General features: G+C 40.4%; 1 protein-coding gene across 1 annotated transcript; it reads left to right on the top strand.

Moving 5' to 3' along the window:
* The first annotated feature begins 20,270 nt into the window (after window positions 1-20,270).
* Window positions 20,271-24,260, top strand: LOC130419391 (serine protease FAM111A-like). The gene is made up of 4 exons (XM_056746100.1): window positions 20,271-20,351; window positions 20,792-20,908; window positions 22,065-22,127; window positions 22,239-24,260. Exons 3-4 carry the CDS (start codon window positions 22,071-22,073, stop codon window positions 23,877-23,879), a joined length of 1,698 nt encoding a protein of 565 aa, XP_056602078.1. The 5' UTR covers window positions 20,271-20,351; window positions 20,792-20,908; window positions 22,065-22,070; the 3' UTR covers window positions 23,880-24,260.
* The last annotated feature ends 2,687 nt before the right edge of the window (window positions 24,261-26,947 follow it).

Consider the following 26,947-nt stretch of genomic DNA (forward strand, 5'->3'; position numbering starts at 1 on the left):
ACCGGATATCTCACGGAGAAGATTTGGAGCATAAGAGGACGAGCGACGGGACTGCAGACGAGAGAGGACCAGACCTGGATTTTAGTTGTGGTTTGTTTTATTTAGCCGGCAGTCATCCGTGAGGGCCTGCCGGCTATTTATGTTCTGTGTTATAATTTGATTAAATGTTTAAATGTTTGCCGGTTCCCATCTCCTTCCTACCTTTTATTGAACCTCAGTACAACGTCCTTCAGACGAAACAGGCCAACATCCACCAAGTTCATGTGGTCCTCATGCATGTCGTACACTAAAAATAATATTGTCAAAATAAAACTAAATTGATTACTAAAAAATAAGATTGGTGTCTTAAGTAAGCTTTGTTCTAAAATAATATTTATTACAAGTTACGGTACATATCAAAACAATAATAGCAGTCTATTTATGCATTTCTATGCATTTAATGCAGTAGCAGACAGACACTGTAAGTGTCCCGCATTCAGTGTTCCAGAAGTTCAGGGCATAAAACTGAACTTCTTTGTAATATAACAAACACTCCCGTCCTGTTCATTTGATAATGCTGCATCAAATATATTCAAATTGTTGCCTGAGAACATGGTGGAATCCAGAGGCGTATTAAGACCTCATGGTGACCCTGGGCAACAGCCCCCTAGGTGCACCCCCCTACCCACACGCAAGAATTCACTCATTAAAAGATTTATATTTTAAAATATATATTAGAATGAAACTCAGCCATGTACAATATATTATTTTACAAGAATTACACATTAACATGACACTTTTGTAGAAAAGAACACAAAAAACAACCCTTCATCAAGTATTTTTTACAATTAGGACTACTGTAGTTAAAGGGCAACTACTTTCTGTTCTAATGTTACATTTCTTGTTTTTATGTAGTGAAACATAATCACAAAAAAAAAATTCTAATAGGTGTAATTGTTGTCCGTGCCACAAAGTTGGGGTACAGGGACATTTATATATATAAAACCTATGTATAGTTTGCATATATGTATTCACATTAGTGGACAATGGAACAATGTACAGATTTTCAGGTCACCAAAGTGGCATTCATCAGATTACAGTGTATTGTCAGGTTATTTATAAAAACAACATGAAAGGTTATTATTACTATTTTAACTGCTAGAGAGACACACTAAACTACGACGGCGTTTTAGTGCCACGTTAAAAATAAAAAAAATCCAAGATTTCGAGAATAAAGTCGAAATGTTACGAGAATAAAGTCGCAATCTTACGAGAATAATGTCGAAATGTTACGAGAATAAAGTCGAAAGGTTATGAGAATAAAGTCGAAATCTTACGAGAATAATGTCGAAATGTTACGAGAATAAAGTCGAAAGGTTATGAGAATAAAGTCGAAATGTTACGAGAATAAAGTCGAAAGGTTACGAGAATAAACTCGAAATGTTACGAGAATGTTACGAGAATAAAGTCGACGTAATACGTATTTTGTTTACGTGAAAGTCGTAGTTTAAGAGTTTAGGTTATTTTTAAGCACGTCATCTGAACCAGTTAGTTAGTTCATGTCTGATTTCATGTCTTGAATAAATTCAGAAGAAAATTATGTAGGAATAAATTCCTACATAATCGCTGCAGTGTCCTTTTACTAAATTATAACTCCGTGATGCGTCAAAAAAAAAAGAATTTCCTTATTGCTAAATAATAGTCTAAAATAGGATTTAACCAAATCCTCCACATCCATTGTTTCTAGCAATTCTGTTATTTTTCTCAAATTATTACGAGTTTATTCTCGTAACATTTCGACTTTATTCTCGTAACATTTCGACTTTATTCTCGTAACATTTCGACTTTATTCTCGTAACATTTCGACTTTATTCTCGTAACATTTCGACTTTAATCTCGTAGCATTTCGACTTTAATCTTGTAACATTTCGACTTTATTCTCGAAATCTTTTTTTTTTTTTTTTCACGTGGCATGTCGACTTTAATCTCGTAACATTTCGACTTTAATATCGTAACATTTCGACTTTATTCTCGAAATCTTTTTTTTTTTTTGTGGCACTAATACTCCGTCGTACTTAACAGATGGGTTTCATTGCACATACAGGTATTCAAACGCTATTTTTAAGCAGAGTATGTGTATTTTCTTCTTACAGACTCCTGTAGGATCAACATACTGCCCTCTCTTAAAGCATCCATCATTTTATCAGGATAGATTCCAGCACACTCCCCTGGACTTCGAAGGAGTCCCAACAAGGAGGATGGAGTGCTCCTCCAACGAGAACACCATATGGCTCAAAAGGAAGGTGGAAAATGGTTTCATTCCTCTTGAATTTGTCTTTCTTTCTCCTTAACCACAAAAGAATGGTCTAAATGGGTATACACCTATATCTCCACATTGTATGCTTGTCCCCATGTTATTCGGCCTCACCTATAACCTCAAAAGCATGTTGTGGGGCGCAAGACACGAGACAGCCACTGTTGGGGTTGACAACAAACCCCGGAGGGTGATTTATTGATAACACACCTGAAATACTAATACAAATGAGCTCCACCACGATGCCAGTGGGAAATCCGGTCCTGTGAGGAAGTGTTTGAAGTGCTCGGTGTCCGTGCTTTCGCTGAGTGAAACTCAAAACACGCTCTTTTTATGAATGAATGGTGAAGTTACTGCGCCGAAACATACTTTGAGTTCCTATCCTGGAAGCCCCAGTTACTGATGGTCGAGCTAACTGCTATTTTAAATGTGACCCTATAAAAAAAAGAAATCTTTTATAGTGATTCACAATATTGTTGACCGCCCTAATGTGAGCGAAGAAATCCTCTTTTAGCGCAAGGGAAATGGAGAAGCGGATTTCCTCCCTGTTTCATGTACACGGCCGGATTTTGTGTATTTTAGATTGATTCAGAGCAATGATGCATTTTCCAATGTGTGTTCAGCTAAATATACAACGCTTCCCGAAGTTGAACCATTAGCCTAGATAGCTAATGCGTGCTTTTTGTTCCCTCGTAGACAAGGCGGAAGGATATTGTTTTCACTGTACTTTACTGTATTTTGTGTAGTTAAACAATAGATGACGACCGTCAAAAGGGAAGTGTTTTAAAATGTACAACGGCGAAGAAATCCCGTTGTGTGTTGTTTTGTGTGTTTTAAACTCAGTGTTTGGGCATCGAAGAGATCCTACCGCACGCGTGTAGGTAGTGAACTGACGCGTAGCTCAGACTGCCGAGATCGAACGTCACCATCTGTGACGCCACCAAACTGTCGATTTTATTTGTATTTATATTAATCATACGTCAAATTCTGTAACATAATTGTCTTGTAGACCCAGTTCGGAAAGTAATTGGTTGACTTTTGTTTTGACGTTTATTTTAGATGCAAGGGCTTGACTGCATTGGTTGCAGAGAATGGGTGTAGTCCAGTCATTATATGACCAGAGCTTGGACTAGAATCTGAGAGGCATGCTCATACAGGAACGATCTGATATTCCTGATGTAGAGACGTGTCTGCCATGTGGGAGGTGAATTTCAGCTGGTCGTCGAACATCACCCACATTCTTGTTATAAAGACAGCTTGAGTCGAAGTTGTATTCCAGATTGTTTAAAAAATGTTGTCAGAGTCTTGCATTGCTTAATGTTTGCTCTTACTTGTTGCAATTCTTCCTCATCTCCCTCATCCTCTTCATAACCTTCCTTAGGCTTCTTGAAAGTGTGCTTCTGCAGTGTATTCAGCTTTTGTGCACCCATCGAGAAAGCACTCCCTGCGCATTTGCAGCTTGGTCACTGACAAAAACCAGTTTGTCGATCTCATCTGGGGTCATTCCAAATAAACCCAGTTGTTTGAGCAGTTCTGTCTTCATGGTTAAGGCAGTTTTCTTTCCCCGAGTGGAATTGCATTTGTACATATCATCCTTGTATTAAACTCCCAGTCATCGTCTATATAAATCAGTGTGATACAGGTATAACTAACCTTCCTGTGGTCATCTGTCCACATGTCTGTAGATCTCCGCTTGCCAGCCCCTCAGTTATGGATTTTTTAACTGCTGGTAGGAGCTCTGCCTTGAGACTTTCGTATTTATTTTGTGTGAAACAAGATTACATCACACAAGATGGAAGTAGGCCCTTACTGACCATGTGTTGCTCCCATGTCTAATATTGCAAGATCAAGCTCGTGTTTCAAACAAGCTAAAGGCCCTTAAATCCTTTGCATAGACTTTTGCACATTGTGCAAAATAGCATCCTTTGAATTTTTTTAAAAATTTCCCCATTTTAAACAAATGTTGCCATTGAGGTCTGCGACGATTTTGTCCACAAGACCTGGTGTGCTTTAAAAGATGCGATGTTCCTGTATTTACAGTATCAAACTTAAAAATCGCCCCACACATAATACACTTTACCGCGCTTACTTTTTCGTCACATACTTTATAAAGACATGCATTATCACTGATGAGCGAGCACTGCGGCAGAGCCCTGCGCTGCTAATTTCTGAGTTTGATGGTGACGGCTGCCAATTCCGAGTCCAGACTGAGCTTCTCTTAAATAGCCAGACCAAAATACCCTTTCTCCACATGAGGTTCTTATTTACATAGAAAATGACTCTGTCCTAGAACACAAATGGGCATTTACATGAAAGGCAGAGAGAACACATGCTTTAAAGAATATCTTTAAAGACTCAAACCTATGTTATGATCTGCTCTGCTGCTATGGAAACGATACCATTGTACATATCGCAGACATTTCAAATGCTACAAATACCAAACATTAATATGTTGATTTATATTGTTTACATTGAATATGATATTTGTCATAGTGTAGTTCATAGGTGAGCTTTTGCTTTTAGCTTATGGGAGTGAAAGAGTAGACGGGGCGAAGATTTATATAATGCTGTGTTGCATTGCAACTATATATAATGTATAAATAATGTCTTTGCCTGTAAAGTTATTGAACATTATTCATTATCAATCAAAGCTATATAAAGTTACATGGTTAACAACAAAATATGGCGCCGAACAAAACGATGAATGAAAGTGTTCTGAACGTCTTCTCACAGTTGCTGAATGTTGCAGAACAATGTTAAAAACTTAACATTTCTGTCACACAAACAGAAGAACATTGTCAGAGGAAAAATTAACCATGGCATCGGTGTAGGGGTCATTTTAAGGCATGACAAAATTATCATCCCTGGAAAAACATTGACATATAGTGTTTTGATACTCAAAATGAGCATTAAGTGATAAAATCATGGACTGCAGTGGGACTTTACAGCCTAGTTTTGTTTTCCTATAAGCGGGCGTGACTGACATCAATTGCAGAAAAGAGGCGTGACTGACAACAGGCACACAAACCAAAAGCATATAAGAAGTGCAGAGATGTTAAAAAACTATGCGTTTACTATAGACTCTCCGGACTCCCGCTCAATTTGGAGAAGGTAAAGATTTTCTGTTTTCCTTTAAAAGAAAATTTAAAAAATAAATGTATTTATTTTTCTCTGTAAGTGTTCAGCTCAGTCATGTGTTATACATGAATACAGTAAGGGTTTGTCTTAGTCTGCTGCTTTTTATAGGACTTTACTGTCAGTTTTCCTGTATTTTTTCTTTCAAAGGTTTTCATCCATACTAGGTGTGGACGGATTATATTGTAGACGTTTAAACCACAAACAAAGTAATTGTATACAGATATTCTTTTGATTAAATCCAGGCGTTTAATCAATTAAATACAAACATTTTAATAAAACGTGATTAAAATGATTCCCTCAAAAATTTCAAACAATAAAATCTTTATCAATTTATCTCCATGTCTACCTTCAATAAACAATAGTCACCAGTGTTGGGAGTAATGCGTTACAAAAGTAATGTATTACAGTACCATATAACGTTTTGCTGTAACGCAGTAGTGTAAGGCATTACTGATCAATTTTCAGTAATATTTTACACTGTACATGTTCACTGTACACTGTACATTGTAGCAAAGTGTGATGAACGAGTCTGACAGACAGACTACAGTACAGGGAGGAACGCGGGAGCTCAGCTCAACCAAAGAGAAACATATAGCGGTGATATATTAGACAATGTATCCGAATGATGTTTTTACAAATGTTTCGTAAGGGGAATGTCACGTTGCACAATGAAAGAAATCACTCGTGACTATACAACACTTGATTCTTCCGGCTTCCAAATATCACGTTTGAGCAGCACTATACACAGTCTAGAACAACTAAAACATTGCATGCTTGTACACATTATACTGTGGAAAGGGGGGCGTGGTCTGGCGCGGTCTGCGGCAGAGGGGCGTGTCGGGAGTATGACGGTGAGTAAGCAGATCAACGCTAGAGTGAAATCACCTGCTTCTTGTTCTAGTAATTGGCGAGGAGACGCATTTAAGGCACGACAAAGGAGAAGAGTGGAGAGGGAGAAACCAGGCTGGGAAAGCGCACATCGACGGACCGAGAGAGACAAGGTGTCTAGGAGTGTCCGAGCCCAAAGGAAAGATTCGTCACAACCAGAGAGATTGTGTTATTGAGTGAGCGGGTCTACAACCCGGAAGTATTGTAGTAAATAAAAACGATTCTTACGCTTTCCCAGCGACGCCGAATCCGCCTCCTTTCTTCCGCAAGCCTGAACCTTGTTACAGTGGTGCCGAAACCCGGTAGAAAGGAAGGACCGCCTCCAAAATGCAGAGTCCCCCCTCAGGATCGCCGTTCGCGGAGGTCATCAGCTCTCTTGCCGGCCTCCATCAGGAACATCATCAGGCCCTGTTGGCACTTCGAGAAGACCAAGAGAGACGGTTCCAGTCTCTCGTAAAAACCCAACAGGAGGACCGTGATGCGTTCCGGAGCTGGTTGGGCCAGGAGCAAGGCAGTCCCCTACCAACTGGATCCCCGACGATACCGCTGCACAAGATGGGAGCCCAGGACGAGCCGGAAGCCTTCCTCGAGTTGTTCGAGAGGTCCGCAGAGCTGTCAGGTTGGCAGCAGGACGCATGGGCTGCCCGTCTCATCCCGCTCCTGTCCGGAGAAGCCCAGATGGCCGCCCAGCAACTCCCCATCGAGAACCTGCTGAGGTATGCGGACCTCAAAAAGGCTATTCTCGAGCGAATGGGTCGGAGTCCTGAGCAGCATCGGCAGCGGTTCCGGTCTCTGGAGTTCGGGGATCGGACACAGCCTTTTTCCTTTGCTCACCAGCTCCGGGATGCCTGTCGCAGATGGCTGATGACCGACGCTAGCACCGTCGAGACCATCATCGACCAGGTGACGTTGGAGCAGTTTGTGGCGAGGTTACCCAGGAAAACCTCCCAATGGGTCCAATGTCACCGCCCGACGATGCTGGCCCAGGCGATCCAATTGGCGGAGGACCAGCTGGTGGCGTGCCCCGGGGCCGGCGTAACCCTACCATCGAACTCTCCCTCTCTCCCTTCTCTCTCTACGAGACCTGTTCCTTTTCCTAGGTCTCGCGGGAATTTCTACCCGCGGCCCGCGCCGCGAACACGGTTCTCGCAGGAGGCGGGACCTAACGGCGCTGCGAGGTCCCCTGAGGGATCCTATCACCGTCCGAGCAACAATGCCCATACCTCTTCCCTTCCTTCAGCCTCTCCTCGCCAATTCGGGGGTCTGCTTCCTGCCGCTGGGGCGGCGGGGACTCCTGGGCTGGCCTGTTGGCGTTGTGGGGACCCCGGACATTCTGTCGACCGCTGTCATATGATGGAGGTCGGGATGATGATCCGGGTGCCCGACAACCCTCAGGCTGCCCTCGGTCAGGACGGGTTGTACCAGATACCTGTGAGTATAAGGGGGGGTACATATCAGGCTTTGGTTGATTCAGGATGTAACCAAACCTCAATCCACCAAAGCCTGATGCAATTCGGGGCAATGGATACGAGCCGCGGGGTTAAGGTAAGGTGTGTACATGGGGATATCGTGAACTATCCTTTGGTGCCGCTGACCATAAAATTTCGGGGACAAAAACATAGGATAGAGGTGGCTGTTAATGAGCACCTCCGACATCCGCTAATTTTGGGGACGAATTGGCCATTGTTTTCAATATTAATGGGACATTTATGTGCGGATGTTTCTGGGCGTAACCAAGTGCGGCGGGGAGGAGCGGTCGCTCAGGTCGGAGAAGTTGAACCGGGACCTCTGATGACAGTTTCAGAGGAACGGAGCCCGGTGGACAGGAGAAACCTCTCTCAGGGCGATGATTTTCCTCTGGAACAGTCTCAGGATGAGACGCTCAAACATGTGTTTGAACAAGTCCGTACAATCGACGGACAGCTTCTCCAACCTGCGCAGACCCTATCCTACCCGTATTTCGCTATTTTGAAAGACAGGTTGTATCGAGTGACCCAGGACACTCAGTCAAAACAAGATACAACCCAATTAGTCATACCCAAAAGCCGTCGTGAAATGCTTTTCCAGGCGGCTCATTGTAATCTGATGGCAGGGCACCTAGGTCAAGCTGCAACTGTAAATCGCCTAACGACCCGTTTTTTTTGGCCGGGCATTCATGAGAACGTGCGTAGGTGGTGCGCGTCTTGTCCTGAATGCCAGCTGGTAAACCCACCGGCCACTCCCAGGGCGCCATTATGCCCACTTCCACTTATTCAGGTCCCCTTCGAAAGAATTGGTATGGACCTGATCGGGCCATTAGAGCGATCCGCACGAGGGCATCGATTTGCATTGGTCATCGTTGATTATGCAACCCGATACCCTGAGGCAGTGGCGTTACGCAATATCTCAGCAACCAGTGTTGCGGACGGCCTGTTTCGTTTAATCTCCCGTGTGGGGATCCCTAAGGAGATTCTCACAGATCAAGGCACGGCGTTTATGTCACGGATACTCCGCGAATTGTACAGATTATTGGGCATTAAGACGATTCGGACCAGCGTCTATCACCCACAAACGGACGGGCTGGTCGAACGTTTTAATCGCACATTAAAATCCATGATCCGGAAATTCGTACACGAAGACGCCAAAAATTGGGATAAGTGGCTGGAACCCCTGTTATTTGCCGTCCGCGAGGTTCCCCAAGCCTCCACGGGGTTTTCCCCCTTTGAGCTTCTCTATGGTCGTCAACCCCGCGGGGTTTTAGACGTCCTAAGAGAGGCTTGGGAGGACGGACCTTCCGCGAGCAAAAATCAAATTCAGTATGTCTTGGACCTGCGAACAAAACTCCATACACTGGGGCGGCTCTCTATGGAGAATTTGTTACAGGCACAGGAACGACAAAGCCGGCATTATAACAGGGGAGCCAGACTACGTAAATTTTCACCGGGAGAGAAAGTGCTTGTATTACTCCCCACGTCCAGTTCTAAACTACTCGCCAAGTGGCAAGGGCCGTTTGAGGTCACACGACGAATAGGAGATCTCAATTAAGAGGTAGTACGGTCGGACAGGAGCGGGGCACATCAAATTTATCACCTCAACCTCCTAAAAAAATGGAGTGAGGCGAACACCGTGATGCTGGCGACGACAGTAAATAGAGTAGATGATCTCGGGCCAGAGACGAACACCAAGGTGCAATCACTCGCTCTGGCACCAGGTGGAGATCATCTCTCGTCCTCCCAGCTCACGGATGTTGCGAAGTTGCAAACGGAGTTTTCAGATGTTTTTTCGCCCCTGCCCGGCCGCACGAATCTCATAGAGCACCATATTGAGACAACACCGGGTGCCGTAGTACGCAGTCGCCCATATAGGTTACCTGAACACAAAAAAATTGTGGTTCAGAAGGAATTAGAGGCTATGCTGGACATGGGGGTAATAGAAGAGTCCAAAAGTGACTGGGCGAGCCCGATAGTTTTAGTACCAAAGACCGACGGCTCGGTCCGGTTCTGTGTGGACTATCGCAAGGTGAATGCGGTGTCGAAGTTCGACGCCTATCCAATGCCTCGAATTGACGAATTACTTGACCGGCTAGGTACGGCTCGTTTTTATTCGACATTGGATCTGACGAAAGGATATTGGCAGATCCCCCTATCTCCATTATCCAAAGAGAAAACAGCCTTTACTACGCCGTTCGGTTTACACCAATTCGTCACGCTTCCGTTCGGCTTATTCGGAGCCCCGGCAACATTTCAGCGTCTCATGGATCGTATCCTCAGACCTCACGCGGCATATGCCGCAGCCTATCTCGATGACATCATCATATACAGTAATGATTGGCAGCGGCATATGCAGCACTTGAGAGCGGTCCTGAGTTCGCTGAGGAGGGCGGGGCTGACGGCTAACCCGAAGAAGTGTGCGGTTGGGCGAGTAGAGGTAAGGTATCTGGGCTTCCACTTGGGTCACGGGGAGGTGCGTCCCCAAATTGATAAGACAGCAGCTATTGCCACCGCCCCGAGACCCAAGACCAAAAAGGAGGTGAGGCAGTTCCTGGGGCTGGCGGGATATTATAGACGGTTTGTGCCCAATTATTCGGACCTCACCAGCCCGCTGACTGACCTCACTAAAAAGGGGGAACCAGATACCGTCCAATGGACGGAGCAGTGTCAGCAGGGGTTTACCCAAGTGAAGGCTGCTCTGTGTGGCGGACCGTTATTGCACGCTCCCGATTTTTCACTCCCTTTTCTGTTGCAGACTGATGCTTCGGACAGGGGCGTGGGCGCTGTCCTGTCCCAGGAGATAGAGGGGGAGGATCGTCCGGTGCTGTACATCAGCCGCAAACTGTCACGGGCGAAGATGAGGTACAGCACCATAGAGAAGGAGTGTTTGCCGATCCGCTGGGCGGTCCTCACCCTCCGGTATTATCTCCTGGGGAGGGAGTTCACGCTCTGTTCGGACCACGCGCCCCTCCAATGGCTCCACCGTATGAAGGACACCAACGCGCGGATCACTCGTTGGTACCTTGCTTTGCAACCATTCAAGTTCCAGGTGATCCACAGGCCGGGGACTCAGATGGCGGTGGCCGACTTTCTCTCCCGGAGGGGGGGGGACGAGGCTACAGGCCGGATGGGGCCTCGGCCTGAGTCGGGCGGTGGGGGTATGTGGAAAGGGGGGCGTGGTCTAGCGCGGTCTGCGATAGAGGGGCGTGTCGGGAGTATGACGGTGAGTAAGCAGATCAACGCTAGAGTGAAATCACCTGCTTCTTGTTCTAGTAATTGGCGAGGAGACGCATTTAAGGCACGACAAAGGAGAAGAGTGGAGAGGGAGAAACCAGGCTGGGAAAGCGCACATCGACGGACCGAGAGAGACAAGGTGTCTAGGAGTGTCCGAGCCCAAAGGAAAGATTCGTCACAACCAGAGAGATTGTGTTATTGAGTGAGCGGGTCTACAACCCGGAAGTATTGTAGTAAATAAAAACGATTCTTACGCTTTCCCAGCGACGCCGACTCCGCCTCCTTTCTTCCGCAAGCCTGAACCTTGTTACATATACATATGCATTAAATTTGACCATGCTTATTTCTTAAGCAAGTTTTATCATGTCTTACAAAAGGAAACACGTTTCTCGTCCATTTCCGTGCGTGGCCTCGAGCTCACATGGGAACGTTTTTGAAGGGACACTCAACACAAAAATAAAAATTACGTAATGGATGACTTACCCTCTAGTTGTTCCAAACCTGTATAAATGTCTTTGTTTGGTTGAACACAAATATATTGGGTAGAATGTTAACAACCAAAAATTATTTGACATCATTGACTACCAAAGCAGAAAAGATCATAATGGTTGTCAAAGGTGACCCAAACGTTTTTGCTTTCCTAAATCCACCAAAACATCTTTTGAGTTCAACAGAACAAAAAATATATACAACACCTAGGAAACCATTCAGATAAGCAAATTCAGCAATAGTAACGTCTTTTGGCAGTCCGTAACTTTGATTTGACACCAGAAGATAATTGGGTTAGTTTTCATTCCCTTCGGGCGGGTTTTGAGGGGTCAATGGGCTGCTTTCAGGAAGCTAGTTAGCAAGATCCCTGTGACCAGCAGCAATGACAAGGTAAGGTAACGTTTACATGATGACTAACTAGAATTCTATATAATCTATTTCAGTGATGGGATGGGACTATTGTATATAAATACTTAAAAATATTTTTTTATTTAAATGCGTTTAATCTTTGTATTTTTGTATTTTCAAACTAAATTTGCCAATCAACCTCTTTATTAGATTGCAGTGTTTCAAATACATCCATTTGAAATACAAAATACTATTCATTTGTAACAGTAATTGCTATTTAAATGCGTTTAATCTTAGCTTTTTTGTACTTTTTGGTCCAGCCTATTTAATTAAAAAAATAAGCAGTCTAATAATTGATGATGGCAAAATGCATTTTGTATTTTGAAAATACATAGGTGAGTTATCCGCATTTAAGCCGGTCTGAACTAACATTTCCCTATACCAACCTCTGAGGCCCTCGTCAACGCCTCCCTCAACCATATCATACACTCTGTCTATCTAAGGACCATACAATTGTACCTCACCGCTTAAAAATGCTTTAAATCCTTTCATGCAGGAATTAACCTAACATTCCCAGATTTTTCAATGCTAGCCACCACTTCATTTATATGTTACCTAAACATTAAAAAAAACTCCAAGCCAGCTCCATTAAAGGATACCAAAGTGGATTACAAATTTTTCCACAAACTCATAGTCGGATCACTTTCACCCCAAACAGCCAGGTCACAGACCTCCATGCTCATCAAAGGCATTCATAAAATGGCTTGATTATTGTAATTCGCTATATAGGGGAATAAGTTAATCAAACATAAATCGACTTCAGATGGTTCAAAATGCGGCTGCCAGACTTTTGACTGGGACCCGCAAATTTGATCATATCTCCCCCTTATTATGCTCTCTGCACTGGGTGCCGGTCTGTTACAGAATCAAGTTTAAACTTTTACTGTTTGTTTCTTTCTTTGTTTTCTTTAACTCTGAGTGAAAAGGCTCCTGAGGATCTCTGTGATCTTGTAAATCCAAATACATCTGGTAGATCCCTGAGGTCTTCTGAGCAAAGAGTGCTGATGGTCCCGGGATCTAGATTGAAACTGAGGGGTGACCGTGCTTTTTCAATTGCTGGGCCGATACTTTGAAAAAGTCTTCCAGTCTCCCTCCGATAAGTCTCTTCAGAATCTGATTCTAAATCAAAGTTGAAAACTTTGCTTTTCTCCAAGGCTTGTGACTCTCCTTAGAGTATAAGGATCTGTCACTTATAAGTGTCTTTTTAGCAAGGTTTGTACAGCACAGTTGTCAACTACTGTTGTTTTTATTGTGCTTTATAAATAGATTTTGATTGATTCATTGATTGATTTCATTTACATTTTTTATTTACCATCAGCTATCCAACCATACCCAACCTCCTAGCCTAAGAAGCACACAGACCCCAATCTCTTCCAAGCCACAATTCTTAGACGACTCCAACCGCCCTATCACTCGTTTTTGGTTCCAGAAACATCTTAAACTGTAAACAGACACACTGAGCATCCAAAAAAATGTCTGAAGAGCCAGTGTTCAAGAGAACGAAGCATGCGGACATGATTTCATTGAGTCGTGTGAGTAGCAGTGTTGCGTTTTACTGTTTTTTCTTTTTGGATAAAGAGTCTGGTCCCTTGTGCACATCATAAAAATTATTTTTTATTCTTTAAGAAAATGCTATTCATGCTTTTCCTAATTGCATGTCAAAATATATTATACTGCTTCTCTGTTGGATAGTTTTACAATCTGAAATTGAAAAACCTTTTCATTGCCTGTCAATCACATTTTCTATACATTTCTCCTCGAAAATTGGCCAACTAGAGTGAGAGCCCCCATAACGGACAGATCGACGATTCTTAGAGCAGGTGTTTACATCAGTAAAAACTGACACTCTTGCTGTATTGACAACATAGACCAAAATTTTGACTGTCTTGTTTGCAAACAATGACAAGCTCTAGTGATTCTGATGGCGTTGATGTGTTCATTGCCATAAAAATGTACTTTTGAGAGATAAACTAAGGATTCTGTGAGGGATGCATATTAAATGAAGCCTTGATTTCAGAAAGATATGAATACTTCGAATAACACTGCGGATACAGAGACGCCACCGACAACCAACAACCTACAGCAGGTAAATCACTAATCATGTACCCCTGATAGCAAGCAACCTTTAAATCAATGTTAAACATTGTTGATCCGTCAATGTTAATTGCATGGAATCAATATCACTTTTGTACCCACGAAAAAATAATTAAAAGATAAAATGGCAAACCACCATTGTTGTGATCAGTGTTTGCTTAATTTGAGCTCTGGACTCTTGTGTTTAAATGTTAAGTTTTCATTGAGTGTTGTAACAGTGTGCTAATAAAAATTGTTGAGGCAATGAAATCTACAACCCCTTGGGGTCAGGTGATGGTGATTGAAATCATTGTGAGGTTTTCTGTCAGGTTAGTGAAACGCGGATTTAAAAGCGGGTACAAGGAGTTAATTGTGAATAGACACACAGGCAAATGCACTGCAAGATTCAATAGTCTCGAACTGGGAACAGAAGGCAGGTGTCCACTTGTGAAAGCCGGCAGACCACAGATGAACCGGCAGCACTGGCCGCGGGTGGCACAGCAGTGGCGGAGAACAACTAGAACCAAAGACTGGAGCCTGGGCAAAAATAAAGGAACAAAAGGGTTAAAAAGTTCCACAAACAGATTAATATTAACAAAATCTAATGGAAAAAAGGAATCCATAAAATATATACACGACAGGACAAGAATATCTTGAATCAGGTCACAAACTCGACTGGTCCAACCATAAGCAACGATCGCACAAAGACAGTGAGAAGTGGCAGTGATAGCACAGCAAGAGTAAAGCAGTGGTACGGCTATCAAACCTCTATGAATTAACAGAAAATATTTTAAAAAATCAGTAAATTATAAAACCTATAAGACACCAAGAATCAGCGAATGAAACTCAACAATGGTGGCAATCAGTAAAAGACAGCTTCATGCTGAGTATCAACATATCAACATAAAATTCATTGATGATTAGGGATGGGAATTGATAAGAATTTAACAATTCCGATTCTATTATCGATATTGCTTATCGATCCGATATCTTATCGATTCTCTTATCGATTCTTATTGGGTGAGGGAATAAGTACAAATTTGTTTGTTTGTATTAACTCGCTTTAATATCTGATAAGAACACAGCACATGCTCAGACTCAGAGTATACACAAATTGTGTGTAGCAACCTCAGAACAAACCTAAAAGTATAGGCTACAAAGTAAAGTCCAGGGACCTATAGAATTTTTCACATTCATCATTGGTCCAGACAAAAAAATTAAATAAAACTGCCATTTAAGTGCCCTAAAAACACAGACTAAACAGTCAAGGAATAGTTTGTGCCTTTGGGAATATTCTACCTGAAACAAAATTCAACTCAACTGACATGCAGAATGAAAAGAAGTCTTCTGTAAAGACCTCAACTATCAACTTAGGCAAATTAACAATTTTTGTGCAGAGAAATGGTCATGTTTGCCCTCTCAGGAAGGATACGAGATGAAATGGCGCTCACATTAACTAAATAGAGAAGTTACCTTTGGCATTAATAGAAGATGACGTCTCGTTAGCTCCGCTGCTGCTTGACTCACTTGTTGTTGCTCTGTCGCTAAGTAGTAGTGTATCAAACACGCGACAGTCCTGCAAATGAATTGCGTGCTGTGTGGCCAAATGTTTCTGCATATTGGAGGCAGTTCCTCCCTTTGTCGAAATTAAACTTTTACAGTTGTTGCAAATGACCGCATTGGCGTCTTTTCTAGTGAAATCTTACCACGCTTTAGATCGCTTCTGCCTCGATTACATGTTTGTTGCGTAACCAAAACAACGCAGCGCGTGTGTGACGTCATGATGATGACACATTTGCAACGAGCGGAACCGATAAGCGGAATCGTTAAGCAGGTACGCTATCGGTTCCAAGGAATCGATTCACTGGGCACCGGTTCTAAAGAAAAACCGGTTCTCGGTTCCCATCCCTATTCGTGATTCCCAGCATGCACTGCAGTTCATCTGTTTATCTGTATTAGTATGATGATTGTCACCATAATTTCACGGTGACAATCATTTTCTCATCATTATTTCTAAACTGTTTCTTTATTAATGCACAAGTTTGTTCAATATAGCAACTCTATTGTAATAACTTGAAGAGGAATGAGAATTCAAGAGCTCAACTAAAGCATGTTGAATATGTTTAAGTTTAAAAAAAACGTCAACGTTAATTGCAGGTTAAAGAATGAATTCTTAAAGATAAAAGCTAACTGCATTAACATTATTCTCAGTCAGAAGTTTGCGTACAGCAGTTATACTTTCAGTAACATTAATGTGAATATGTTTCCAGGAAAGGATGGATGAGTCAGGTAAGAATGAAGTTGCAAGTGAACCTTCAGAAGACCAGCAGCAGGTCCATCACTTAATACATGTAATAATTGATCATTAAAATACTAAATGGTTATTTGTTCGTACATAATTGAATGTTTTTTTTTTTCATTTAGCAGGAAGCAGAAGAGAAAACATTCAAGTATCGTCTAAACACTGAAATATATTCAGTAACTTGTGTTACATCTATGACTGTACTAGATGCTCTTAATGCAACCGATGTCTTCACGAAAGAAAAGGAAAAACATAGAAACAAAGAGCTTCTTGTACTTCTTCGAAGATCTAAAGACATGCGCACAGCCGCTGTGAAGACAGATTTCCCGTGCTGTCTTATCGACAACGATGAGATCATAGATGTAACCTTCATTGGAAATAATGAAAGTGCTTCTACAAAACAAAACTTGACTGAACAAAAACGACATAAACCTGAGATGTTTGTCACTTTCTATGTTAACAAAGAGGGAGGTGAAAAAGTGAAATATATACTGAAGAGCAAAGCACTGAGAGCAAGAGTAGACTGTGTTTGTGTGTATGCAAACAAAGAAGAGACATTGAAAACCGCTCTTATGCGCGACGGGCGATTCATCGATAAAATGTTCCAGAAACACTGTGCACTCTCTGAGTTTGGTACAGAGAGCAGACACGAAATGTCACAGCCAGTGAAACATCTTGACCAAAAGATTTTTAAGGTAATTATTCTCAATGACACCAAACAGCCCGCTAGTCATGATGATTTAGCTCACATCAAGACTAAATCCAACGCCACAGTTGCTGATGTGGCAAATACGATTCAGAAACCCGTAAACACAGAGCAAGAAAACAAACTCAAGGAGCACTCAGCAAAGCCCACACCTAAAGACTATTCAACATCAAACTCTAAAGAGATTCTGGAAATGTTCTGTGATCAGTTTACAGGTTTTCTAGAGAAGCTTAAGAACAGAGAGAACCTTGGGAACAAAGCTCAGGTGCAAAACTTCTTCAGAGAAGAATACGCTAAAAGTGTTCAGAGTTTCTTAGAGGTGAAGAAAATGAAGAAGCTTGCAGAACTCTCTGATGCTGTATGTCAGATTCTAGAGGAGGGTAGACCTGAGGGAACTGGCTTCTTACTCTTCGACAGATATGTCCTCACTAATGCACATGTTATTGGGCCCTTTTGTTGCATTCAGGAGGATCCTTATCCATTGATACAGCTCCAGAAGACTGTAACAACTGTATTTAATTTTGAAGATCACCAGTCCAAACAACTGATAGAACTACCTGTTAAGGTAGAAGTTTATGCTTTAGCATATGGAGAAGACAGCAAGGGCAGGCGTCTTGACTACGCTCTTCTTGAATTGGAAACAAATCCACCTTCTTACTTTCTATATCCTACATCAACCTTGATTAGTTAAGTGATTCAAGGACATGAATCGACTCTTTTAATTAATTCAAATAAACAATATTAAACTACATAAAGTAGTTTTATTGACTGACAAAAGCATTACAAATGTGAGAATTATACATTAAAGAACAGATTTTAAAGTTAGACTTATATTTTTTATGCCATTTCCTCTTTTGTACACACACGGGTATCTGCACGTCGCAGAACTGGCGTACCGATAGGTAGGGGAGTGCCGAAAGGTCCTGTTCAACATCAGCTTAAGGCTTTTGGCATACATCTACACTTTTTCACTGTGCTGTTTTTGTATCGAATATTTTAAATATGAAACCGAGAATTAGCAGTTGATTTATAAAGATACTAGCTAGTCGCTATTTTAAAATTGGCCTCGAAGGGAATCTAATATGTGAGTTCTCCGTGATCACCAGGCTGTTAGCTTGATGGCAGAAAATACACCTAAAATATCAAATATCACTTAAGTGGTAATAGGATTATTAGTCTAGTTTTGGTTACAGTTCATAATGGGCTATTGTGTGTCTGATGATTCTAGTAGTTTCAAAACGAATCATTTTGACTGAGGTCAGTCAGTTTCATAACTATACACAGCCTGGCTGCATCTATTTATTAGTTAAACATAGTCTTGCAGCACTGTCTGTGTACTGATCACTGAATTGTTTTTCCCTAAGTACTTCTTTACAATTCGATGTGTAAAATATTTGATAATCAATTGACCTTAACTATTTAAAATGAAAACGAAAAGAAGCAGGTGTTAAAGTCACATTGCATTTTATTGTAAATTTAAAATGAAGGTACACGGGTTGCAACATATTGAATTCAAACTATTAGAAAGCTGAAAAGTGTCACAATCAAATGTAAAGTACAATTATTATTTAAAGGGTTGTACGATGTCTCTAAAGTTAACACCTACAACTGCATAAGCGTTTTATGAGTTCAAAATTATTTACTTTCCTTGGTGTCGTGATAGAATAACAACATGTCATACTGTAAAAGGCATTTCTACCGTTTTTGTACAACTATGATTTAGAAAAACAAAAACATGCGGAAAAAGACTGAAATACTCATAACACATAAGGAGAGCTGCTTCTAGATGAGTAAGAGCTCTTTACTTAGGCCTACCTTCTGTCATTTATTATCAAGCAATTTAGTAAAGCCACAGACTTGTCTGATACAATCTAATATGAAAACCTTTCGGTCACACCATTTGTTTCACATAGCTTGGCTCTGCCCATCACTACAGAAAATGTGAAAGTCATCGATTTCCGGGACGTAGTTTGTTCAATGTGAAGTTGCTCTTACTTAATTATAAAATAAAGATTTTTGACCTTTAACCTGTTTTGAAACGTGCTTCCATTTTTTTTGCCTCATTTGGATGAAAGCGTCTGCTAAATAAAATTGTTTTTACAACTTGTACACTTGTTGTTGGACACTACATATCCAAAATAGGACCTTATAAATCAAGGAATATTTGAAGAGTTTGGTTCAATTAATATCAATCAAACTGCAGTTGGATTTTAAAGCTAACTAACACAAGCACATAGAATTATCTCATTTTGGAACTCCGCACTCCGGTCTTGTGGACCTCCTCTGAGTCCACACTTGGTGACGTCAGGAAGTGCAGGGCCCAGTTGCATAAAGCACCTAAAGTGTAATTTTCCCTTAAGTGTGCCCTTAAATATACCTTAAGTTTTACTTAAGTTATTCTCCTATTGTCTTTGGTAAAGAGAAATCACCCCTTTAGTGTCATACTTAAGGGAAAAATATTAGGTGCTTTAATCAACCTGGCACAGACCTATAGGGCACTAAGCACGAGTCCACAAGGGTACATGGGAGTGCATTTTGGGAAATCCTTGAGGTTATCACACCGGAAAGAGCACTTTCTAATCACTCTTGCGGTACTTTGTCATCATTCGCTGATCGGTCTGCGCAGCTCCCGTGAACACACTTGTTGCCCAAATTGTAGTTACCTGGGACTGGAGCTGCCTGTTTTATTGTTCTGTGTTTCATATGTTGATATGGCTCGCTTGCATTATGCAATAGATACTAATATTTGTAATGCATTAATTTGTCATGACATAAATGCAACTGTTTATGTATATTTATTTATTTGTATACACTTCTTAATATCTTGTTATTTAATATTTCTCTACAATACAGAAGCTGTGTTGTTCAGCTTTAAAGAGCCCATAGACAACTACATATAAATCTACAAAACATGGCTTATTTCCTTAAGTAAGAAAATGCACTTCATTAAAAGTTTTTATTCTTGAATAGCTGGCTTAATAGAAAATAAATAAGCAATAATGTGAATAATTTGAATAAGTAAGTAATTAATAAATGAATATTATCAAAACATGCATTTAAAAATGTATCCGTCATGTTAATGTAGATGTCCGCAAGGATTCCTGGGTAGGGGACTTCAGTGGAGTCTGCATCAATGTGAATGGTCGCAGAACACTGCATCGAGGGCACAAAGGAGGCGCTCGCGAACAGACTTCTGAGCGCTTAAAAGATTGAAAATGGGACACCCTACGAACTCGTAGACTTGGCGAGCACACGCAATTTAAGCTGAGCCTATCATGGGACTTTTTATGCTCGGGTCTCGCGAGATGTTGCGGAAAGCTTTCCATTGTACTTTATACTTCTACTTTTAAGGTTATATCTATATTGAATCTACTTTTGGCTAATATGTGTTTTGTTTTTTGGGTACAGCTGCTTTGATACAATACACATTATGGGCTATAAAAATAAATCTGACTTGACTTCACTGTAAAATTCATTACATATAATTTCGTAGTAAAAGTAAAACGAGTTGGTAAAACTGCTGTTTATCTCATATTTAGAAACACTCCCTTAGTTAACGTTTTATATTTGCACAAGTGCAAAGACCTTAAGTGGGGGTATATGGACGCAGCATGACAATAAGTAGTGTAACTGAACTTTATATTTGACTTTTATTTGTATATTTTGAAATGTAGGCTATTTTGTGGTAGTTCACGGTGTTCATGTGTGTATTTAACTTCCGGTTTCTTTTACATGTTGAGAGGGGGTGTGTGCGGGAAATCTCACTTTCTGTTTCTGTTCTGACGCTATAGGTAGCTAAAGTAAATCAGTATCGGTAGTAGCGATACGTTAGGATCGATCCGCCCATCCCTTTTCGGCGGGCGCTGGCAAATGTGAGTCATCGATTTCCGGGACTTAGTTTGTACGAGGTGAAGTTTATCTTACTTTATTATCAAATACAGAGTTATGTTTGCCTTTTATCCTGCATTGTAAACGTGCTTAGCTTTGCTGAATGTCCATTGCTTCCATTGTTTTTCCTCATTTGGATAAAAGCGTCTACTAAATGACTAAAATGAAACCAGACGCGTGTTGTCGGAGTCTGTTACAATGCTTTGTTCTTATAACGTGTCCGTCTGCGATACTTGTTGGGTTCAATGCGGGAGCAGACTCTGAAACCGCGTAAAAATGACGAGGCTTAATTCAGCTTCTTATTCGCAGTTTCTTATTGACGTTATCCGTTCCTCCTTAAAAACGAGAAGCATCCGCTTTACCAGTTTCTTATTCAAGCTTAGCTTAGGGGCCATTTCTCTTATTTTACGTTTTAAGAAAAAACTTTGTGTCTGAGTGGGTGCGTGGGCGTGTGTGCGTGTCACTTGGCGTGCGTGTGTGTGTGTGTGTGTGTGTGTGTGTGTGTGGGGGGAGGGGTTATACATGGAGGTTATACCCAGCATCCTAGTTTACCATCTGGCCGAAAAACAGACATTTTTTTGTAGCATTTTTAAGTATTGGACCCATTAACGTGGGACATCTCGCAGTACTCTTCAATGGGATGTTGCACTTATGGGACATTTTGAGGTGCTACATCTCGAAAACTTTTAAGGGTGCGTTGAAAGTTCCACATAGGTGTTATACCCAGTATGCTTGACTACCATCTAGCAAAAAACAGATATTTTTATTGTAGCATTTTTAAGTAATGGACCCATGAAGTTGGCATATCTTACATTACTCTTCAATGGGCCGTTGCACTTATGGGACATTTTGAGGTGCAACATCTCAAAAACCTTTATGGGTGCGTTGAAAGTTTTACTTTGGGGTTATTGCCATCCTAGACTACCATTTAGCAAAAAAACACCCTGTAGAGAAGCTCAATAAAATTAGCAATTTTGCATGACTGTAGCAGGCGACGTCATGAATTGGTCATTTAATGGTAATGAAATTACGTTCCTTGGACATGCCAGCTACGTTGCCTGCTGATAAATCATGAAATTACCAAAAATGACCGATACATTACGTAACCGGTATGTCATGTGTTAGCTGGGCTGTCCCTTTTAGTACAATCTTACATTATTGTTTACATTTTTCCAGGAAAGGATGGATAAAGTGCCTATGAAAAAAGATGCAGATGAATTCTCTAAAGACCAGCAGCAGGTTGATCACTTACAACACATTTACTCATTAATGAATCATTTAAATAACGTTTATTCAGTGGTACTTAAATATTTTTTTCATTTACATCAATTGTTTGTTTTTATATAACAGGACAAGAAGGGCAAAGACCTGCATTTTCAGTTAAACTCTGAAACATATTTAGTACATTGTAATCCATCCATGACGGTACTAGATGCTCTTAATAAAAGTCCTTCTTTCAGGGAAGAGAACAAAAAGCAAGTACTTATTCTAAGATCAGCTAACCAAATGCCTAAAGCAGCTGTGAAGACGGATTTCCCCTGCTGTCTCATTGACCACGATGAGATTATAGACGTATCTTTTATTAAAAATGATGGAAGTATGACTGAAAAAAAACAGCATAAATCACTCCCAAGTAATCCTGACCAGTTTGTCACTTTTTTCATAAAAAAAAGGGGAGGACACAATTTGGTTCTCTTACTAAAGAGCAAAGTACTGAGATCCAGAGTAGAATATGTTTGTGTATATGCACACAAAGAAGAGACATTGAAAATTGCTCTCAAGCGTGACGGGCGATTCAACAATAACCTGTTTCTAAAACGCTGTGCGCTCTATGAGTTTGGTACAGAGATCATACACGAGATGACACAGCCTGTTGAAGCTCTGGATCAAAAGATTTTTAAAGTAATTGTTCTCAGAAACACCAAACAGCCTGATAGTCAAGAGGATTTGACCCTTCCAGTGCAGACTGAACCTGATGTAGCATCAGATGTTGATGTGACAGATGATGCTGACACCAGACAGACACCTGTGAACACTGAGCACGAAACAAAACACAAGAAAAACCCCAATAACTCCACAAGACCATCAGCTAGACGGTCTGCACCTAAAGAAATTCCAGATTCTGAAGAGATTCTGGAACTTCTGCGTGAGCAGTTTGCAGGTTTACTACAGCAGGTAAAACGGCGAGAAAATCTTTTAAACAATTCTCAGCAGCAAAAATTCTTTAGAGGAGAATTTGCTAAAAGTGTTGAAAGTTTTTTGGAGGTGAAGAAAATTAAGAAGCTTGCAGAACTGTCTGATGCTGTATGTCAGATTCGAGTGGAGGGTAAACCTGAAGGAACTGGCTTCTTACTCTTCGACAGATATGTCCTCACTAATGCACATGTTATTGGACCCTTTGTTATACACATTCAGGATCCTCATCCATGGAGACTACAGAAGACTGTAACAACTGCATTTATCTTTGAAGATTACCAGTCAGCAGTGACAGAACTGCCAGTTAAGGGAGAAGTTTTTGCTTTTGCATATGGAGAAGATAGCCAGGGCAGGCATCTTGACTACGCTCTTCTTGAATTGGCAGCCGATCCACATGATGACATTCCTCAATTATACTCTCATCACAGTTATTCTCCTCCACACCCTGGAAGTCAGATCTGCATTGTGGGTCATCCAGGTAAAGGGGTGAAGAAAGTGGACCCCTGCTTCATTATTGACTTGGTGAATGCACAAAGACCTATGGATAATCCCATTCATGTCATTACACCACAATACTTTGAAAACAACAAGATCACTTATGACTCCTGTTTCACGTATGGATCATCTGGTTCTCCAGTTTTTGATGAACACTGCTTTCTGATTGGTATTCACACTGGTTTTTTTACTCACAAAGATGAATCTACAAGTAAAGGAAAAATTATAGAATATGCTTATTCTCTGGAGCCCATCATAGAGGACATCAGGAAAGTGTGGAACAACAGGGGGATGACATAGGACTTGAAGAAGAACATAAGAAACAATAGCGTACAAGTCTCAGGGATTTCAATTTTTTAACTTTCGTTTCACCATTTGTGTAAATAACATTAGATTTACATTTATGCATTTGGCAGACGCTTTTATCCACAGCGACCCACATTGCATTTTCCTATACATTTTGTTTTTTTTCTAAGTATGTACAATCCCTTTGGATCGAACCCACGACCTTGCATTGTTAACGCAATGCTCTTATTACTGAGCTACAGGAAAGCTACATTTCTTTAAAGTAAATTCCACCTCCGGTCCTGCACATTCCAGTTCAGTTTAATTTCCTGCAGATTGTGGATAATTCACTAAATAACATATTGAATTAAAATAAAGGCATTTTAGCTGTTGTAATTTCCGTGCATATTGACATATCACATTCTAAAAAAATACAAAATATAATTTTAGCTAAATTGTATCAATTAAGCAAACAGAAAATGCGCGCACACACAGACCTGTTTCATGACAAATGACCTTGCAATGTATTGTATAGTGTATAAATAAAGTAAATGTTGGTGTACATGACGAGTAATGTTTACAATGTCTCAGCTTTCAGAATCTTGTTACAGGTCTCCTACATTATAAACATTTCCTCAGACTTTGTTGTTAATATCTGTCAATTATAAAGCATTTAAATTAAACACAAATAAAACTTGATCATCTTTTTCTGATGAAAAGTTTTTTCTCAATCTATAGTTCAATTAAATTAATTTATATAGCGCTTTTCACAATGTGCATTGATCTTCATCACTCCGTGGATGTGGGAAGGTTTCTTCAAAAATGCGTCACTTTGATTAAACAGCCGAGATAAGTAAAGTTTTTTGTCAAAGATTCCGCACAGATAACACTCAGAACAATCATTAAAACCGCTAAAACATATACGTTCTAGGTTCTGGGACTCTGGTACTTTTCCCAAAGGTGTGTAATAGCGCCACCTGCTGTACAACAGTACAAACACAGATTGCCGTAATAACTCGTCTTTGGCGGGTGATAGATCTGGATAGAAACATACACTTGTTTTGTGTTTATTTCATTTTATTATTCTATTTCATTTATCCCATTTATTACAATATTCATCTATCATATGTATTCATTCAATTATTTTATTATTCACTTCTATTCGTATTATTTGTTCCTTACTTTCCTGCTGTTTAACCTCGTTGAGAGTTGTATTGTGTCTTATGCTGATATGACTATCCGTTGGTCTCCAGCTCAAGGTTTATACTAATGTCATGAGACAATGTTTTGATACTGTAATCTTGAATGGTTAAAACACATATTGAATCTGTGTCTAGTCAGATGAACTTTGACAGAGCTTGACTGAGCATCAACACACAACTGAGATTATTCAATAAATAATTTCTCTGTCTATTTAACATCACTTTGTCTCCTGCCTGCTGTTCTTCCCTTCAGCTCCATATCTCCCTGGTGGTTGGTTTAAAGGATTGACTCACAACGGAGTTGAAATCTCCAGGTGTAATTTCTTCCTGACGGAGAGAGATCTAGTGAAACTGGACTCAAAGTTTAGATCTATAAGATCTACAAGCCATATATCATAGTTGGATCTATCATGGGGAACCATTTTTTTTAAATGACGAGTCAATAAGACTTTTGTACAAAATCAAAGAACTGTTTAAAACAAAGGTCATCTGAACAAATGTAACTAAAAGCGACAAATAAGTAACCATGCAAGTAATGTTAGAAGTGGTAGAGTAAAAAAATAAAGCAGAATAAAAGTATGAAAACATTCTGAAAAAGTTCAAAAGATAAATGGCACATTAATAAGACTGCACACATCAAAGTCTCAAACACTTACATTATTTGTCAGATAAAAGTCTTAAACCAACTCACTGTTAGAAGAAACGTCACATGCATAAACATTTCGCTTTATTAACGCCGCTGCAGCAGACGGGTTTGACACCGTGTTGTGAGACAATCACCCCGTCTGTTTGTCCAGAGGGACAGGATGTACAACAACACATCATAAAACAAAACTGACAACAAGACTGACAGGACATAAAAAACACAGTTTGATTGACTGGTCGACGTGACTTGACTGGGAGACTGGAGACAATCCCACTTTGATAAGAATGCTGAACCCAAAGTCTCAAACACTCATTTGCCAGATAAAAGCCATAAAAAACTCAAAAATCATAGACTTTTTCTCTAATTACAAACACAACCGTCTTTCACACAATGTAGACTATAGTAGAACATCAGCCAGGTTGAAAACACAGTTTGTGATAAGGCTGTGAGGGGTCGTGTGTAGGTAGGTAGTCTACTGTAGGAAGGGGGGACAGATGATGCCCAACAAACAGTCATGAAACATAAATGTCAACAAGATCGACAGCCCATAAAAAAAAACTTTGATTGACAGGTTGAGAGGCCTTTGACACACAGTTTATGCGTATACTACTAACACTGAAGGTAAGTATTCGGGGACGCCTATATTGAAGGCTCATCAGCTGGACCACGGCCCAGAATGCAGTGTGCTGGAATAGGACTGTGACCATCCTCTACTTCTATCTGGTTAGCGGTGTTACTTCAGTTGACAATCATTTTCATCAACAACATGCTTCCACTGAAGAATCAAATAATCTGATGAATACATATTTAAATATATTTGCCAACTAATAAAAACAAAATAAAACAAAATAAAACTATTATTGAGCGGAAAGAGATACAAATCAGAAGAAGTGTTATAAAGAAGTGTTTATAAAATCTTTTGTTACTTTTGTAAAAGTATTTTTACTATTTTTAAAAGTATATTTTAATTATCTGTATTTTATCACAATGTGATTTCTTCAGAAAAAATATTTCACTACATTATAAAGCATATATCATACTTTCACTCCACTACACGTGATAAATAATTATTAAAATGAACTTTCGAAGACATTTTAAAACACCAAGAAACACCAAGGAGTATCGTCATCGTGACCCTGTGTGTCTAATCCAGCGTTAAGTCTTAATAATGTAATGAATGCTTGAAATCAAACTTTGATGCTCTCAATCTCATCATTTCGATGTGATTTCAATCT

Source organism: Triplophysa dalaica, chromosome 4, assembly GCF_015846415.1.
Source record: "Triplophysa dalaica isolate WHDGS20190420 chromosome 4, ASM1584641v1, whole genome shotgun sequence".
NCBI lineage: Eukaryota > Metazoa > Chordata > Actinopteri > Cypriniformes > Nemacheilidae > Triplophysa > Triplophysa dalaica.